We start from the raw sequence: 18712 nt of genomic DNA, 5'->3' as shown, positions 1-18712 counted from the left end.
ATCATTCAGGGGTGGATCCAGGGGGATGGGTTGGGTGGCTACCCACCCCCTTGATTAACCAGAAAAATGAAAATAAATACATTAAAATAGACAATAAAGACAATAACACTGAGTAAGGTTCGATCTCTTCTGGTATGTTCTTCAAAACTTCTAAAAGATAAAACACAAAAATATAAATTTTGGTCAACCCTAAAGGAAAACATTTGGTTGCCATGAAAATCACATGTTACACTTAAAATTGTAACAAAACATGAATATTAAATTTAACTTTTTTCAGTTCTTAACTCGGCACCCCATGGGGTGAAAGGGTTCACCTAGGTTTTCATAAACTGCAACTTTATATCTCTTTTTAATTTTAATTTTAAAAATTGACCATTAAATAAAATGTTAACCACAACAGCTCTTTTGCCTTCCTCTTATGAGGACTTGGGCAGGACTCTTTCCAGTAAACCCATGAGTACCTGGCTCTGCTGTTGTTGCTGCTGCAAAAAAAGCATTTGGAAATTTTGCATCTGCTGTTCCTGTCTCTGCTGCTGTTCAGTCATGACCTTTAATACATCCTGGTATTGTTGCTGGCTGTGTCTCTGCTGATCCATCAGCATCTGTTGCTCGGCAGCTCTATTTTCTTGTTCTTTCTTCTTAATTTCCATTTCTTCCTTCCTGATTTCTTTTTCATTCTCATACTTTTCTTTCAGAATTTGCGCAGCTTCAGTGGTGCTTTTTCTGCTTTTTGGTGGCGTAACTTGATCAGAGCTTGCATCAGCATTCCTCTTTTTGGTTTGCCCCTGGCGCTCCATGGCCTTTAATCTACTCTCTTCTGCAGAGGCCTTGTCACTTTCATTCTTCTTAGTAAGAGTATTCGAATTTTGTTTCCTTTCCAAATCAGCTGCTTGGTCTTTTTCGATGATCTCAGACAATGCCTTCTCTAATTCGGTTTCATCGTCACATTCAATCCCAGAACCTTGCTCCTCCTTTTTCGTCTTTTCTTTGTATTTGTTGACCAAAAGAGTGAGTCTTTCCCTGACAGAACGCTTACTGACTTTGAATTTGGGATAGTTTGTGCCATTTAAACGTAATGCTACTTCGCCCCAGACCTCTCCTCTTTCTTTGCTTTGCTTAGGGAATTTCCATGGTTCCAAGACAAGGACTTCTGTGCAAAGCATGCGATCATGTTCTTCTGACCATTTCATTGCATAATTTCTGAAAACAAATACAATTGTTTTATTAGGTATGGAATTTTTTACGGCCTTATGTGCCCAAGGGCACGAAGAGGATTGAGTGAGTGAGTGGAATTATTTTTACAATCATGCAGTTTATATTATTTAAACTGCATTGCAAGTAAAATATATTTAATCTTGAGGCCTCAAGTGTATAAACTAAGTTTTCAGTGCTGTAAGTTGTAAATAAACTTTTGTTTATTTTTTCGTCCGGCTAAAAGTAAAATAAGGTAAAACATGTAATACGTTTTGGGAATCGTTGAATTGTAGAAAAAAAAGTACCCTCTGCATTGCGAGTAAAATTAATCTCGAGGCCTCAAGTGTATATACTAAGTTTTCAGTGCTGTAAGTTGTAAATAAACCTTTGTTTATTTTTTCCGGCTAAAATTAAAATAGGATAAAACGTGTAACGCGTGTTGGCAATCTTTGATTACAAAAATTACCCTCTACGACAATTTAGGCTTCATTCAGTATCAACGACAACTTAGTGAGAAATAAAACATTTCAGAAGGAACTTGGTCGATACGGTAACCGCAAATTTAAACGGACAACTTTGATTTTCAAAGCTACAATGAAATGCAGTTGAAAGCATGCGACTTATATTTTTAAAAAGCACTTATAAGATTTATGTACGAACCCTGTACTCTTTGTATCATCATCCGCCATCACTGTAAACACAGCTGCAAAGCTCAAAGCTCTTTCTGCAGGTGAAAAGAAAACAAGAAATTAATATGGTTCTTCACGGTTCGATCAAATAACTTACGGTACCTATCTTGTCCACATACCGACACTTTAAATTGAAAAAATCCCCAAAATAAGTCAGCAAAAGACAGTAAACATATAAAACATACCTTCGTTCGACACTGAACGGCAAATGGCGGCAAACGACGTCCTCAACGAGGTGTGGACGACGAGTTCCGCACGATTGGGCATGCGTAGTAGCATCAAAGTTCATTTTCTCAACTTCCGGTCGGTGACGTTCACGTCCTCGGCGTCGGTGCTAAAGGTCCCTACTATCAGGTGTACAGCAGAGGGGCATTCTGTCTGCGCATGTGTAGCAAATGGGATTTCATGAAGTTATCCGCTGAAACGCGCCTGCTCAAAAATAAACATGGCGGTCCGTGCAGCGATCGCAAAGAACTTCTTTCATGTCTCGTCTTCTCTTTTCAATTGCCAAAAATGTGAAAAAATCACAGAACAGCCGTGCGATATGTGTAGAAAAAGTCGCAGTAATTTAATTTTAGAAATACAAAAACCCGCGGATGAATTCAAGCCTTGTTTTTGGTGTGGAAGTCTGCAGACCAGGAGATCTCTGTGAAGCTGCTGTGAGGGTTACAGAAGGTTCTTCAAGAACATAGACGGAATGGAAAGACATTTTAGTTTCTTTCAGTTTTTTTCTGCGTACAACCTCGTCTATAGGTACAGTTTAAAGCTGCCAAGCTGCCAGGAATTTACTCGCAAATACGAATGATGTATTCATGTAAGCATATTATGGAGTAAAGAAATTAAAGTAATATGCCTGTCTTTAGTTTAATGAATGTTTGTTAGCATGAACGGGAATACCCCAGGACGACTTCCTAAAAAAAATGGCAGTGTTTTTGTCAAGAAGCTGAACTAAATAGTGCTAGAGATGTTGTAGTGTTACCTGGAGAAAACTACTTTCTTAGAGAACAAGTAACCTTTACCTTTCAAGTGTAGCGAAGTAGGACCTTGTTGTTGTTTGGTTGCTAAACTATGGCTTAAAATAACCTTTTAAGTGTCGGGCATTTAGACAAAGTAAGGGTGGCTAAAAGGTAGCATTGACACTCCTTAAATTTGAATATTATAGACCAAATTGATAGTTCTTCTGTTTGGTTCTTCTAAGTAAAGATGTTAGAGTCCATGGAGTATGTTCAGATGATTCCCACTGTCATTTTTTGTAAACATTTTATGCAAAAATGCAAACAAAGTTACATTTAAAATCCCTCTGCTTACAACTGGAAGAATCATTGCTCACACAAGACAATTATCTGAAACTTAAAGAAGGGATCAACACTGCTTACAGACACTCCTCTGCCATTTTACCCTACCAGGCCACATTTTTGCATTTCCCTTCATACAAGGTAAAATAAAATGCGGTGGTATAATTAAGTGTTTTTACTTTCTGTATTTTAAAATGTTTTAATAGGTTGTTCTTAGTGCTCCGTTTTTTCAAAGTGCAAGAATTAAGAGTTGCAAAAAAAAAAATGAGGAGAATGACAGCTCTACAAGAGTTTGGGTGGCAAGCAACAGCATTAACCATAACCACTGCCATATACTTTGTGGTTCCACCAATTCTGTGCTCTCTTTCAGCATAGGGAAAAGACGAAAAAATGGTCTTGAATAGTACAATAATTTGGACGGTTAAGGTGACAATCCACTACAATGTTATTGACAGTGGTAGATTGTCCCCTTAACTCACAAAATACAACTGGTAATACCACAACAGCAGTGTCAGAAACAGTTCCATTTATTAATCAAAATGTGCTACAGGGTTTGCTAACACACAAGGATAACCCTTTGAATGTATATATTTTAATTTGCATATGCTTAGGAGAGGCTTAGGTAATTATATGAGAACGTTTGTCGCCATTCAGCCTGGAGATTACATGGCCAGTTGCCTGTTTTACTGTAGACCAATTATATACCAGTCAGTTAATAAGTTTATAAGTTGCAAATTATCCTGATCTGGTCAACACCCATGAGGAACATTCTCTTATTACACATGATCATTCCATGTACTCAATTCCATCTACTTCAGTTTCTGGAGAAAGTTGTATTTATGATAGCTTGCCCTCGAACTTGACATTGCAGCCATCCATTCTGTCAACGGTCCCAACAATTTTTCCTGCTGTGCATTCCCTAAAACAGTATAGAGAACACATTGTTAGTTTCTTTTCACCCTTCTTAAAAACTGTATTTCCAAGAAGCTGCACAGAGCAAACATGGCTGTGTTAACTAGGTCTAAGAAATAAAAGCAATGATGTAATGGCAAAACAGCAAAATAGCATTTACCGGTACATGTAAATAAACAATTGGCAAAAAGCTATTATAAAAAGATTTTGTGTTTTAGAAATACATGTATGTACATTTTGGTAGGCTTCTTTTAGGGAGGTATGCCTCTATTTGCTCAATGTATTTATTGCAATTTACCTATTGCCCATGATGTGCTGAAAAATTTAATTTTTAAAGAAAAACACTGTTTTTGGACAGGAAAAGTGACAGAAATTAGACAGTAGTCATGTAAACTTGGACTAGGCTATTAACAGTTAAAAAATATTTACTTTTTTTCTGCAAACGTACCAATGTTGTATAATTTTCATTCTGGAATTAACTTGATTACATTTATTTTGTATCCACTTTGTATCAAAAGAAAAATTATATATTTTTAAAAAAAAATATCACCTGCACAGAACAGAGAAGGATTTCACACATGTATAAACAAGGAACAGTGAAAGTATTTTGTTGTCAACTCTTTTGTAACAGTACAATATTTTAAAATAAATATTCACACACTGCAATAAGGCAATGAATTATTGGTTTCAGCTCAAGCTCCAACAAAATTCTTAATTTCTTCGTGAAGGGCTTTATTAAGCTTCAAAGGCCAACTTTGACTGAAACTGTTCCAAATTAAAACATTTCCTTCTGCTATAAACCAGACTGCATTCTCCAAACATTTTCCTTGCATAACTACCGTTGTCATTAAAAAATAAAAATCGAGCGAGCTCCTATGTATTGCTAGTCGTTTGCAAGTAAGAGGCATTCCAATGAAATAAAGCTTACGCCATTCGGTTCGAAATCTACATATTCGTACACAGAATGACCATCTTCGACTGCAAACGCCAGAAGTTTTGCTTCACAAAATAAGGTGCAGGCATTTTTCTTGGATAAATAAACTAGACATAATGAAAGAGGAACAAGCAAAGAAAGTCTTGAGAGTATTGCGGAACTTGGGGGCGAGTCAAATAAAAGAGATTTTCACTTGTTTTTACTCAAGAGAGCACTTGAAGGCAAAAAAAATGCAACGACAAAATTCCCACTAAAACGAAGGAAAAAATAAATTTAAGTCAAAGTGTGACATAACGAGACTGCAACCACGGCAAAGGTAAATCACTACATACCTTGTGCAAAAGATTTGTAGAGCTGCAAGACCAAAGACCTCTGTGATCCACGGCTTGGAAAAACTACTAAAATTTGCCGAATTAAACTTTTCCAAAAACTCTCATAAGAAGATTAAAATCTTGCACACTGGAACATTTTTTAAAGCCTGGAGTCCTATACGGCTGTAAAGAGAAAGGAAAGACAATGTTGTCTGGAGTGATTTGAAACTTGGGGGCGGTTGGAAAGAAAATGCAAATTCGCTTTGAAGTGGAGACAAAATTAGATCAAATTCCAAATTTCCTACCTTGAATAGGGCCGTGTATCTGACGATCGTCTTAACAGTATAACCAATGATTTAAGCCCATAGAACGTCAACATCTTGAGATTATCCTTCGGTGTCTTTCGTCTCCTATGGACATCTTGAACTTTCGTAAATCAAAAGTCAAACTTCACAGTTTTGGGGATTTTTCTTGTTTTGTTCGCAGTTTGATCGTCAAAATATCCTCATCCGAAGACACGGTAAACACCACGAGTATCCATAGTGTTAGACGTTTATGTAAACATGTTATTCTCTTTCATATCTGTTCATGAAAGCTTTCCAAGTGCGTAGATCACTCAGCTGAAAATCCACCGAAGCGCGCTCACACTTTGAAAATGGCGCCGACGATCTGGAATTCTGATTTATCTGGCGCATGCGCAGACAAAATGCCCATGTGCTCAGGTGTACGTGATTATCCAACTTAGCGTCCAGGCTTACCCCGCTCACTTGAATTAGTGCGAGATTTCATGACGTCACCACACGACAAACGGCGCCACGCAACCCGGCCCCATGCTCGCCCGCAAAATCCTTCCTTGGGTACCGGCAGCCTGTTCAAATACATTTTGGATTTTCGCTTTTTCGATGGTCGATAATAAAGGGTTCTGTTTAAAGAAAAGAATCACAAGAACTGTGAACACATCAGCCGAAGGTACGTGCCCCTCGCCTGACGTCGTTCTGAAATTATAGCAATTTATTTCATGTTTGAAAAGTGGTATCCCAATAAAAACGAGAGATTTTGGTAAAGTGGGGTTCACCTTTGAAACAAGCTGTTTAGGTCAATGCCCTGTATCGCATTGCGCATCATCATATTTTTGGTGAAGCGATCAGATTCTCTCTGTAAAACGAAAACAGATCTAATTCCTGTTTTAAAAATAAATTTTCACTGGAAATGTGTACTTTGCAAGTATGCAAAGTTTGGTTGAAAATTTATGTTTAGTTCTATTCGGTGCAATGACCTTAAGATACATGAAAGATGCAAAAGATATACAAACAAACTGGAAATTGAATACTTTATTAAATTTTGAGCGATCATGATCTGGATTACCCGACTGTCATATATATTTTTGTACACTTATTCTTCCACTACACAGACAATAAAACATTTTTTCTCTATCCCTTTATGTACAGTCGTTTTAATGTACATAAGTAAAATATTCTCACAATTAAAAAAAAAACCTGTACAATTTCTTCTCCTGTCGGATAGAAAAGCATTCATATTATCTTATAGTCCTTTCTTAGGGAATATTACAGCATGATCTTATTTTAAACCTGAAAAAGAGAAATAAATAGCTCACTAATGTTCCCTCTCTGCCTAACAATAAAAAATGTTTAAAATTTATGCCTAAGACTATTGGCGATCAGAGTTTAGTGGTGTAAACAACTATCTCTCACTATGTGGCTATACAAAGGCGAAGACCTATACAGCAATGAACTAATATGCGCATCTAAACAGCAATTTCTGAATGATCATTGACATAATTCAAGCTGGGGTTTAATACCATAATTGACTGTGCCAGCGGATAGTCAGAGAAGTTGCTAAGCAACCAAAACGTGCCACTATGACGTCATGCTCACGTCAAAACTTTCTGAGTTATCCCCAATGCTCGAACTCTTTTTACTGATTGGTTAGTAGTTAAGACCTAGTTTTAGTTGGAATTTCTTTCAGTGCTTTTACGAAACACCTAGCTTGGAAAAAGTATTTTCAGGCAATGTCGATTTACAAAGATAACAGCGGAGTTGGAAACGTTTTCAATTTTAAAAACCTTTTCGTTTCAAGTTCACTCCAATCTGAAATTCTATATATCTAAAAGACTAATATCTTAAATATGTGTTGCCCAATACAAACGGGCTGGACGCTTCTAAATCGCTTATCCAAGTGGTAACTGTGCCTGCGGCTGTCAAGGAGATTTCTGTGTAACGTTGCACGTCACAAGATGTTGCTACGTAACGTCACAAAGCGTCGTTACGCAACGTAAGCCTCGACTCGGAGTACTCATGTCCGTTTTTAGCGCATCAAAGGGTCGGAGATTTTTCCGTTAATTTACGGAGATCTAACAGAAACGATGTCTGTTCCATTGTCTGTAATATTGACATTCTCTAGATGTCATCAAGGACTAGACCGCCATTTTTCCGCGGCTTCTCGCCGCGCATCGGGCAAGATTTGATTACGGACCCCTCCCAGGACATTGGAAGTAGCCTCTGTAGCCAGGATAAGGGGCTGGACCACGGTGGCTGGGACCTGACGCAAGACACCTCCCACAGCCCCCGTCACACCTTTCTGTTCGTGTTCCTCTTTAGCGACTTGAACAATGTTTGTAGCCGTTTGACCCAATCCCTGAAAATTGACGGGAAATTAGTAAGTTTATAGCTCTGGTGCCGGTTGTCGAAAGGATGGACCATTGATTAAATTTATCAACTATTCAGTAGGTACATTTTATTCGTTGGATAGGGACTTTTTAACAAGAAAAAGTTTTCAGTCCTTTGAATAGGGCTCAGAAGGGGCCGGGAAAAGATATTTAAAGCGGAAAGTTGAACAGAGAAACTTTAAACAAAGGTAATAATGCTTTCGACATTGCTGAGCTTGCAGTTGCAAGACGCGTGTCACATATAAAACTAGTACATGGTCCAGCTCATAACGAGTCTCTTCAGTGTAGCTCAGTTGGTAAGAGCGCCCAACTGGTATCTGGGAGGCCATGGGTTCGATTCCCGTCAGGGACTTAGAATTTTTCTTTGTCCCACACTCGCGTTACATTTAACGTTTTCTCATTTAACCAAAGGTAATTTAGGCCATTTTCAAAAATACCATAATACTCTTTGTTGTCCATCCAAAATTTTGTATAAGCATTGTTTTCAATTTCTCTTGGGACAGCAAGAGAAAATGAAAACAATGCTTATGCAAAATGTTGGAGGGACAACAAAGAGTATTATGGTATTTTTGAAAATGGCCTGCCGGTAGTGCGGCATTTTTGATTTCTTCGCTTACGTTTTGTTTGTTTTCTCTCAAGAATCGTGAAAACACGATTTGGATATTAAGCCAGAAAAGGATAAACCAATGATAAGAAAATAAGCTTATCTGACCTCTCTAAAGACTTGATACGCATTGGAAACACCTTCCCGCAAGTCAAACGGTTGCTGGGCCTGGCGATTCTGACCGCGTTTGACAGGGGAGTCTGGGCTCACTACGTCATACGCTGTCTCTGCCGCCGCCTGCAATCAAAGCACGACAATCAAGTCAGTCAACTACTCACTAAACTGAATAAACAGGAAAAAACCGCCACTTGTTTCAGGATGAAGATAGTTGAAATAAATGCGAGAACGAAAAATAAATCATCAATGAAAATCCCTCCTCTTGCGTCTTCTCATTCGAGCCATTAATTATTTCGCTCATTAACCATAATTTAAGCGCCAGGGAGAGTTTGTTATATCTACAACGGTTACAAAAGGCATCTACTTTAACGTTTAGAAGACTGTCTAATTAAAAGCCCGTTTACACAGGCGATTTTTGATGCGATTTTTGTCGCGCTTTCCAATGCAACTTTTGTCGCGCTTGAGCTCGCAATTAAAATTGCACCAAAAACGCAAATTTAAACAAGTAGCGATTTTGTCGCTGTGATATCGCAGCGTTCCGGTCATGTTCGAAACCTCTGCGATATCGCGGCGACAAAATCGCCACTAGTTTACACTTGCGATTATTATTGCGAGCTCGAGCGCGAAAAAGTTCGGCATTGAAAAGCGCGACAAATATCGCATCAAAAATCGCCTGTGTAAACGGGCGTTAATCATTTACCTCAATGATCACATACACTCTAGGTATCGCGTGATTCGTAACTTTCTAAAGGGGATCTTTACCAGAGTTGGAGGGTACCTAAACTGTCTTACATTCGGGTAGTCGCTATTTGCAGGGAGTAGTATGTCGGATGGAATTGAAATGCATCATTTGAATTTAAACGCAAGTAATCACTTCAACTACGGTGACAATTCCATTTCTGGTCTGGCGATTGCACGGAATAAGTTATTCAACACTACAACGACCTGTTACTTACCTGTATCAACTGCACAACTCTGTTGGTTAATTCAAGGAAGGCCATAGCCGATGATGTAGTGAACGAGTTGGCCCCTCTCTGCAGCCCCCTCATGACACGCCCATCCCGTCGGTACTGGTCAATAGGCAGCCACACTAGGTCCACTAGGCCCTGGAACAACTGCAGGAAGGAGTGCACGGGACCGACTCCACCCAGTATCCCAGGTAGCTGAGTGCCTCTGATGTCCGCTAGCCACTCAGACAGAGCGTAGTTTAACACTCTGTCTATTCCAAGTAAGCCGCTGCGGCAACACAGGCGCTTTAGACGAAGCTCAGAGCAGTTGAGCTGACCAAGACCGATTAATAGACCAGCCAGGGTACCCTGGAAAAAAAAACAGGTTTCGTGTCAGCAAGAGAAGCGACAGCGTCACTAAAAAATTGTTTGTACTGATTTTGGTCATATAAACAACCCGTCTGGGGCAAGAATGAAAATTGATGTGTTTCGGTTTGAAAAAACGTATTCCTATCCCCATGCCCCGACAAATTTGCATTTTTCCGTGTCAAACTACTGGTGGGCGTACTACGTACCTTGTGACAGGTGCCGTAACAAGTTATTTTCTTGTGAAGCGCTTGTCAACTGCGTGGATACTGGTACTATTCAAATGTTTCTTAATTGGATTGTGGATTGTGAGGTCCGGGCGTGAGCCCTGGTCGGGATCAAGTTCTCCTCTACTTTGCCCTTTAAAATGGCTATTTGGGTCGCGCTAAAGCTTTGTTTTCTCGCCTTGCGTGAAGGTGCCGGTGTCGCATAAACTATTTTTACCGCTGGCCCGAAATAAAACAGACAAACAACCAGGGGTTGCGCGCGTAACCAGGGGTTAACTAACCGGCCCACTAAACGTGCTTTGAACAACACCATTTTATCCTCGGGTTAATAAACCTGCGGTTAAGAAATTTAACCTCGAGTTTAGCTCTAACCCAAGGTTAATTTAACCCTCTTTCGAACAACCAGGCCCAGGTGTATAAATGGGTACCAGAGTAACCTGCGCCGAAGGTCCAAATTCCCATTCAAGGGAAGTAGCAACACTCTTACTCACTTCACTACTGAAACTGGGGTTGATCTCTTTCGTTCGATTAGCCTTTTATCCTTTTAGTATCGATGTTTCAACCCTCACTTTCTGAACATTCGGCAAATCATTTTCTATGGTAGAAGTGAACACTGTCTAAACCTCTAAACTGATGATGTAGTACACAACACACTATTTACCTGTTCCATATCAACTCTCTTGCCCTGATAGTCCAGCCTGATAGGCACCTCGGGAGAAAATATAAAGGACCTAAAAAACGTAGGGGCTGGTTGAGGGGTGTCTGTCTCGGACTCACTGGCAGAGTTCACCAGGGTCTCCTCAGCATCAGAGAATTCTGTTAACCAATCAGAATCTGGGGGTGGCTTTACAGGACTGGAATCAACTGCACTCGAACCTAAGAATTAAACATAAAAAGAATAAGACAAATCACTTAATGCAGTTGTCGGTCCCAGTATTTAGGTACTAGATTTTATGGGCGTTGTCGCCATTTTTGTAAGTAGGGCAAAAAAAAAAAAACGACGTGAAACACAGTGGCCCTATGGAGATCCAATATTACTATCAAATAATTTCAGTTAAGTAAGAGTTTTGATATATTCAAAGTCTTCAACATACAGAGATCTGCGAAAGATAATAGAATAGCTGAAGAGCACACAGTCGCAATTCAGTGTACCATACTTTCGTCTGTGAAATTTCCAGCGGAATTTGACCCGGTCTGCAGGTAAATGTAATTTGATACTTCTGTTGTAGTACCTTTAGGGTTTTTAGCAGCTTCTCCCATGATCTCCGAGAAGAAATTCCTCAAGAAAAACAATGCATCCTAAAGAGATAAACAAAAACAAGCAAAGTAAAATTACATAAACTACTTAAAGCGTAAGAACCAGGAAGTAAAACGTTAATTTGACAAATTAAAGAGTTTCATGTTATGCGTTCGAATTCAAGAATCACTGAACATTACCTGGTCCACATTGAGCCTCAGTGGCTGTATAGACACTCTCAGATTACACTCCTGTGCTTTAAGACCAGGATCAGGACGAATGTACAACATCTTGAGTAAGATCTACAGACGAAAAAGAACGTTACCTTTGAAAGAAATGGACTAAATGGCTTAGCCTCTTATGTAAACATCCTGTAGGTTTGTCACGCAATGTAACTTGTCACGGAAAGACAAGGCGGTGAGCTAAAAGGACGTCGGAACAAGGGCGTGAAATCACTCTGAAAGCTAAATTTTGTTTCCTTTCTCAGACATCTATACGGACTTTGCCACCAGGAAAATGGCCCGGGGCATCAGTCTTCACTTGTGTTTTTTTTACATGCCAATTTTTCCCTAATCTGTTGACAAAAAAGCCAGTATAGACTCTGTTCTTATTTTCGATGTTTTGCTTACACTAGACGGTCAATAATATTCACAATACTTATACACTCAAAACATTAAGGGAAGAAACGCTTTGTATAAATGAAAACGAGTTTGACCGAAATCTCATTGTGTTTATCTCCCTCCCTCCCTATCCCGTCTCAAACGGGTACAACTACAGCCAGGTGCCTTACCATGTTAGCATGGGACTGTTTAGGACAGGCCTCAGACGTGTATTGGTAAAGGAACTTGTTTATCTGTGAATGTGCCAAGCGGTCCCTTATCTCTACATCCTGTATGAGCACCACCAGTCGCGTGGCCTGCTCTGTGTCTTCTGGGTACTGCTCATACTGCAAACGAATCTAAAGAAAAACACAGTGAAAAAAAAATTGTATTCAAACAAATCAAGCATTTTTTTTTCTTATTGCAACACACAAAACGTATTTTCATACTTACAATACCAACAAAACTAAATTAAGCATTTGTTGAATTCTGTTCCAGTGTATTTTAGAAGCCGAGTGGCCCATCAGTGCCTTAACTCTGGTTTTTTGTAACATGAAGCGGCTAGGAGTATTGGTACTCCACCTGGATGGGATGCTAGTCCACAGCAGGTTACCTCCAGGTTGCCCGAACAATTGTCCAAGCACAAAACACAACAACCTAGGCAAGGGCTCGAAAACGGACCACTTGATACTCAGTCCAGCGCAATATTAGGCAACCGCGCCTCCTATGGCATTTGATTGGTTGATGTGCATACAATGGAAACGCTTTTCTAACAAGTTCAATCTCTCATTAGTCGGGGGAAAAGTACCAGTTGATGACGAAATCTCGCTTCCGAGACGGGACTGAGTCCGCGGTTTTCGTCCCACAAGTTGTCAAGGAACATGGCGCATTTGTTCGCGCGATTGCGTTCGGAGTACTTGTGAGCGCTCGCGCTAGTTTTTGATTGGATGAAATAATTCGGAAACTTTTTGAGTGCTTCAACGAAGATTTTCCAAAATTGGCACTTATTTTTCCGACTGTCATCGTGAACAACAGCCTGCTCAACTAGCACCAGCCGCTATTCGGGATGTAGCACAACACTTCTCCACACTAATAGCCACTACCAGAAAGGAGTTACGTGACAAATAACGGCTGCGAACGCTTAGACTTCTTACCTTGTTTAGGTGAAACTCCATGAGTACATGGTTATTCCTGTCAGGTCCTCCGCTACGTTTCTTCACGCTGTTAGCTGCCGCTGAGGTGTTTTTACTCAGTAACACAGTGGGTCTGCTCACAGAGGAACGGTCGACGGGCTTCCCTTTCTCATCTAGTGCAAAGCTTATTCTGCAAAACAGAAGAAAAGTGTTCAATATTTAGGCTCACGGAATCCTCGTAATACGCGGTCTTGAGACTCTTTACAGACAAACACTGAAGTCCTGCGCGCTGAATACACTGAAGAGGGGCCTAAAAAGGGTGAAATGGGAACCGGGATTTGCAACCTTGTTCCCAAGGCTTTTCCCTCGTTCCAAATTACCAAGGGAAAAGACCTTGGAACTAGGTTGAGGGATTTGGGCAAATGTTCACTGGGACAATGGAACTTGGGTCACTGGGACTGGGAATCACAAGCAAATAAACAGACAAACTGGGACTGGAATTTTGAAAATCGGGAAAACAGGCTGGGAAATGGCATTTGGATAAATTTTGAGTTGGGAAATGAGATTTTATACCCCCCCCCCCCCCCCCTCTCACTGCAAGACCCTCAAACAAACCAATCTACCATACCAAAAAAGATGGCGACTGGTACATTGTCCTATAATTCGTAGCGTGCGAAAATGCTAAAACGCTCCTAAAGCTAAAGAAGAACAGAAAAGCTCTAAAAACTGTTAGTGCTGGAACAAATTTCGCGAAAACATGGCTTTCAATAAGCCCTGTTGGCCGTGTTAGGCTTGCAAGGTATTATGGTAAAATGTACAGCCGCCATCTTTTACCCTCCGGTGGATTGAAACTCTTTGTGACTCACTTTTTCTTTTGGTCACGTGACGCTGAGCCACCAAAGTCCCGTCCACCAAACAAATGCCACACAACAGACATCTCCTTTAACGTGTAGCAGAACACCGCTGACGGAAAATGACTAGGGGCGCAAAGTTGATCACTTGGGCCCATCTACAAAGAAGAGAAATAATGCAGCACACAAAGTGTGAGTTCATAAACGGAAAATAAAATAAAAACTATCATAAAATTCACGTTTCAAAATGTTACAGCCTGCCGTTAAAGCTTTATTACCTTATTATAGGAAATTTTCACCTAAATTAAGGTCTTTGAAATTAACGCGACTTAAATTAGCGCGAATTTGAGGGAAAATTTCTTTGGACTAAAGGATATGAACGTGAGGGACGGGTAAATATTCAAAAAGAAGAAAATTAACGCGGCTTTTTGGTGTCTCTTAAGGAAAGCATTGTAAAAGACTGACAAATAGTGTACCAAAAGAGAAGATTATTGTTTCCTAGTTTCTATATGTGTTCTGGCAGTATTAAGTATTTGGAATGAAATAAAGGTCTTAGAAATTAACGCTCCACTTAAACAATGTCGCCGAAATTAACGCTCGCAAAAAACCAAACGCGAGTTAAATTAACGGGAATTTTGAAAATTGGCGTTAATTTCATGGAGCGTTTATTTCCTTTTATAAGGTAATTTCGAGTTTTTTTTTTGTTTTTTGTTTTTTTTTTTTGGGGGGGGGGGGGGGGGGGGACAAAGGTAACAAAATGACAACAGTGAATAGCAAATGTGGTGGGTACATAACTTCAAAAACTTAATTCCCCTAAAAAACTTTTTGCGTTCACAAATGTCTTTACTTAACATCTTGGGGAAGGGAGGGGAATTAAATCGAGAAGGAAATAGAAGGGATTTTACACGACAATTGTTGCGCCAAATCAGTACTTACTGGAACAGTAAAATGATTCTCTACAATGTTGACTTGTTCATCTGTGAGGCTTTTGATGATCACTTCGTGGCTCAGACCCTCGGGTTCTTTATCGGGATGTTCCAGAATACAGAAATCGTCATCACTATCCTCCTCATCATCGCCCGACTCCCCCGGATTTGCCACCTCCACGTTGGTATCTTCAGGGGGGAAATACTCCTCTACTGGACTGCCCAACTCATCATCAGGAAATAGGAACAGGTCTCGCCTCGGTGATCTGGAAAGCTGTTGATTCAACTCTCCTTTGAAGCTCTGTGATTTATAAAGAGAACGTTTATGTTAGTAATGGACTTGCAGAAGGCCGCAACGGTAGGAGAATCGATTCAAATAACAAAGGCTCTCCTATTCTTGGCAACAATTGCGATCTTTCTAGCGTGTGATGTCTACCTAGTATCCCATATTAGCGAATCCCACCGAATTCAAAGAATTTTTATTTGCCTTGTGTGCTCCACGATTTCCTTACAGCACTTTAAATTACGTCAGAGTTAATGCCCTACTTTCCAGCTACCTAGTACCTAGAGTGGGCCTTTCCCTCATTACGTGGACAATGGCTTGGAGTCGAGACTTGGGTGAACGACTTAAAACTATTGTTTGTTAAACTATTGTTTGTTTTGTTAAAACTATTGTTCCGATATCATTCTATTCATTTCAGAAACAAACAGGCAGGCAGGCAGACAGACAGACAGACAGACTGACAGACAGACAGACAGACAGACAGACAGACAGACAGACAGACAGACAAATCGATTCTGGTCGCGATACAGATTAGTGAAGCTGCATTCTGTTTACACTTATTTATCGTTAATTTTGCTGTGTACATAGGTACCTTATCGTGAGAGGGCTCTTCCACAGAGTGTGTATCTACCATGGCCTCTGTCATGATACTGCTTAGCTCACTCTCATCCACGGACCCCTGCTTGACAGGCGGATCAGCTGGGCAGCGGTTTGGAGTCTAAAACGTGCACAACTCCAGTTAAACACAAAACGGAAGAAGCTCTGTTATGTATATACCAGAAATAGCGACAGTGAATGCTAACGTGTAAGTTGTGAATGTAACATAAAAGTAATCAACCACACCTTGTCTTGGTTTGGCCTGATGACAATAAATCATTCTCGTCCCCAGAGCCCAAATCGCTTCTCTTAACCGGCCGAGCCTTGTTACGAGAAACGAAGGGCTCTGGAGACATAGGATTTTTGAATTAATTCGAATTTTTTTGATTTGCTGTTTAAAACAAAGAATTCTTGAACGAAAGTCAAAAACGTACCGACTCTCTCATACATTCTTTTGAAACATCATGACTCCATACATGAAGACCGAAAGTCCTAGAATCTAGGACTGGAAATCCTGTGTCCCCAGAGCCCTTCGGTTTTTGTGCCATGCCAAGTTCCCACCGGCTAAGAGAACGGAAAAGGGCTATGGGGACGAGAACGACAATGAATTTGACTTCACCCCCAGTATTATATTTCCATACATCATACGCAATGTGCATTGCTTTACATGTTGGATACCATCTGTATAAACGTGGGAGGGTAGCGGAGTTGGGGGGCGGGGGGGGGGGGGGTAACGGAGTTGGGGGGAGGGGGTAGCGGAGTTGGGGGGCGGGGGATAGCGGAGTTGGGGGGAGGGGGTAGCGGAGTTGGGGGGAGGGGGTAGCGGAGTTGGGGGGAGGGGGTAGCGGAGTTGGGGGGAGGGGGGTAGCGGAGTTGGGGGGAGGGGGTAGGGGAGTTGGGGGGAGGGGGTAGCACAGGGAAGCAGGGGTATAAAAAAATTCCCTTACCGTCGAATGTCATTAACTCACTAAGCTGACACAGAAAACCAGGATCCTGCAAAAATTAATATTTCCTTTTGGCTACAGAAAAAGAACTAACGTTCAAAATTTCGCTCTCCCAGCCCTACAACATTATGAACTGTTTCTAGTTCCTCGGTTGCTTAACTCACCGCGGGTGTTTTTGTGGCATCTGGTACTTCCGGTTCATAGCTAGGCACCAAGTCTCCGTCTGCGGCGATGTACTGAATCAGCTGAAGCAGAGCGGAGCATGAGTCTGAGCATGTCCTGACATGAACTGTGTTGTTAGACATGCGCAGTTCTACCTGCGGATGACCCTGAACAAAAGAACAATTGCAATTGTTGAAAATTCGGATTATCACACCACCGTATGGTCCTGCTGATGCAAAATAAATATGGAGCCGGAAGGGTTGACGTAAATCCGTCAGGGAAAAGCCGTCTGGCCTCGGAGAAGTCAACACTAAAGAAACACTTAAAGGAGCAATATCACGGTATACTAAGTTATTTTTCTGATTCCTTTCTAATTAAAGGAAACCTCGAAATATTAGTTTTCTAACATAGAAACACAACAAAGGATCAATAAAAAGGCGAAAATAACCAAGAATGGTTTCGTCTGATAAAGATTAGAACAAATTTCGAACCACAAAATTTGAAAAATTTTGCCAATTTTTTCAAAATGTGTTGTCCGTGACGACTAGCTCCTCTAATAAGCGTGCACAATTTAGAATATTATCCACGATATTTAAACAATTTTCTAACAAAATCAAGCGAAACAAAGGTGGTCTGATAAAATACTTATGAAGGGCCTTTAAATAGCAATACGAGTACGACTTTAGAATTTCAATCCAGTTACTTTCCCAGAGCCGTAGCTCCTCCCTGTTGCTGACCAGTTGAGTAGAAGACTGTCAGTCTAAACATATAGGGTGCCTCGCCTCCCAAACCCAGATATTTATTACTAATTAGGGACCTTCAGTTCGGAATACGAGTAGGACTTTCGAATTTCAATCCAGTTACGTTCCCAGAGCCCTCACTTCTCCCTACGAGATTGGTGTGAAATGTAACAATCGAAACCATAAGTCGTACTCGTACAACTCAGTCTCTTGTACAGGTCTCTCTCTATTGACTGCGGTAGGTCGGGACGGGAATGACTTTTGTTTGTCGTTTATCCTACTGTACCTGTTCACTGCCGTCACACGCGAAAAGAGACAGCTCAAACATGCCAAGATCTAACACACACACATAGTCTGAAAGAAAGACCACAACACTTGAATTAGTATCATAAAATCACGAAATAACAAAAAAGAAACCGCACCAAATACTGATAGAACTTACTTCTGATATTTGCAGAACCACTGCATTTGTCCGAGAGATATAATGCCGCATCATCGATAATAAATCTGAAAAAAAACAAGTAAATAAATAAATAAAAATCCAGACGAACAGAAAACAGTTTTAAACTGTATTTTTAAACTGTATTTTAAAAATTACGCTTTGTCAGCGAAGTACAATGTTGGAAGCAGTTAACCTAAAATTGATCTACATTTTAAATTAAGTTTACACCGGTTTGCCTGCGATAATTTTCCAAAATGATCGCGTTAATTTTTGATTTGTGTTAGTAACCTTTAACATTTACTACAAACGAACAAACTTGTTGGGCAGAATTCTCCAAAAACCCAATCAGAGTGGTAAGAGGATACTACTCGACCGTTATTAGTACTGTCAAATGGGAAAATAGCGCCAGGGAAAAGGTTGGAATTGGCATGAAGCAAAGGAATCTGAGCCACACTTGGAAACGCGAGGCAACCATTCTTATTGTTAGCTATCCTCACTTCCTAATGAGTTCCCGCC

At 40.4% G+C, this 18712-nt stretch overlaps 2 protein-coding genes and 1 long non-coding RNA gene across 3 annotated transcripts in view; all 3 read right to left on the bottom strand.

Moving 5' to 3' along the window:
- Nucleotides 1-29: 29 nt before the first annotated feature.
- On the bottom strand, nt 30-1931 carry LOC144635060 (uncharacterized). Its single transcript, XM_078494131.1, has 2 exons — nt 1855-1931; nt 30-1200 (listed from the first exon to the last, which is right to left on the bottom strand). The coding sequence occupies exons 1-2, from the start codon at nt 1881-1883 to the stop codon at nt 417-419; spliced, it is 813 nt and encodes a 270-aa protein (XP_078350257.1). The 5' UTR covers nt 1884-1931; the 3' UTR covers nt 30-416.
- Nucleotides 1932-3687: 1756 nt separating this feature from the next.
- LOC144635112 (uncharacterized) lies at nt 3688-6049 on the bottom strand. The gene is made up of 3 exons (XR_013567311.1): nt 5641-6049; nt 5357-5518; nt 3688-4097 (listed from the first exon to the last, which is right to left on the bottom strand). It is a non-coding gene; the product is annotated as an uncharacterized LOC144635112 (long non-coding RNA).
- A 602-nt stretch (nt 6050-6651) lies between these two features.
- The window catches only part of LOC144634904 (autophagy-related protein 2 homolog B-like), a 31622-nt gene continuing 19561 nt past the window's right edge, over nt 6652-18712 (bottom strand). Inside the window, exons 23-36 of the mRNA XM_078493947.1 lie at nt 18197-18261; nt 18041-18108; nt 17017-17181; nt 15904-16029; nt 15039-15329; nt 14118-14260; nt 13273-13441; nt 12310-12477; nt 11720-11821; nt 11515-11581; nt 10944-11158; nt 9699-10058; nt 8734-8862; nt 6652-7990 (exon numbers count right to left, since the gene is read on the bottom strand). Coding sequence (XP_078350073.1) covers nt 7763-7990; nt 8734-8862; nt 9699-10058; nt 10944-11158; nt 11515-11581; nt 11720-11821; nt 12310-12477; nt 13273-13441; nt 14118-14260; nt 15039-15329; nt 15904-16029; nt 17017-17181; nt 18041-18108; nt 18197-18261 — 2296 coding nt within the window. The 3' untranslated portion in view covers nt 6652-7762. The remainder of the gene's footprint in view (nt 7991-8733; nt 8863-9698; nt 10059-10943; nt 11159-11514; nt 11582-11719; nt 11822-12309; nt 12478-13272; nt 13442-14117; nt 14261-15038; nt 15330-15903; nt 16030-17016; nt 17182-18040; nt 18109-18196; nt 18262-18712) is intronic.

This window comes from Oculina patagonica, chromosome 13 (assembly GCF_052425735.1).
Source record: "Oculina patagonica isolate OP01 chromosome 13, crgOcupat, whole genome shotgun sequence".
NCBI classification, from domain to species: Eukaryota; Metazoa; Cnidaria; class Anthozoa; order Scleractinia; family Oculinidae; genus Oculina; species Oculina patagonica.
This window is presented reverse-complemented; position numbering and strand designations above follow the sequence as displayed.

Bases quoted from the DNA above. Each gene is read 5' to 3' on its own strand.
- LOC144635060 (XM_078494131.1), bottom strand. From the start codon at position 1,883: ATGGCGGATGATGATACAAAGAGTACAGG. The intron at 1,201-1,854 runs GTTCGTACATAA...ATTTGTTTTCAG, and splicing joins GATGATACAAAGAGTACAGG to AAATTATGCAATGAAATGGT.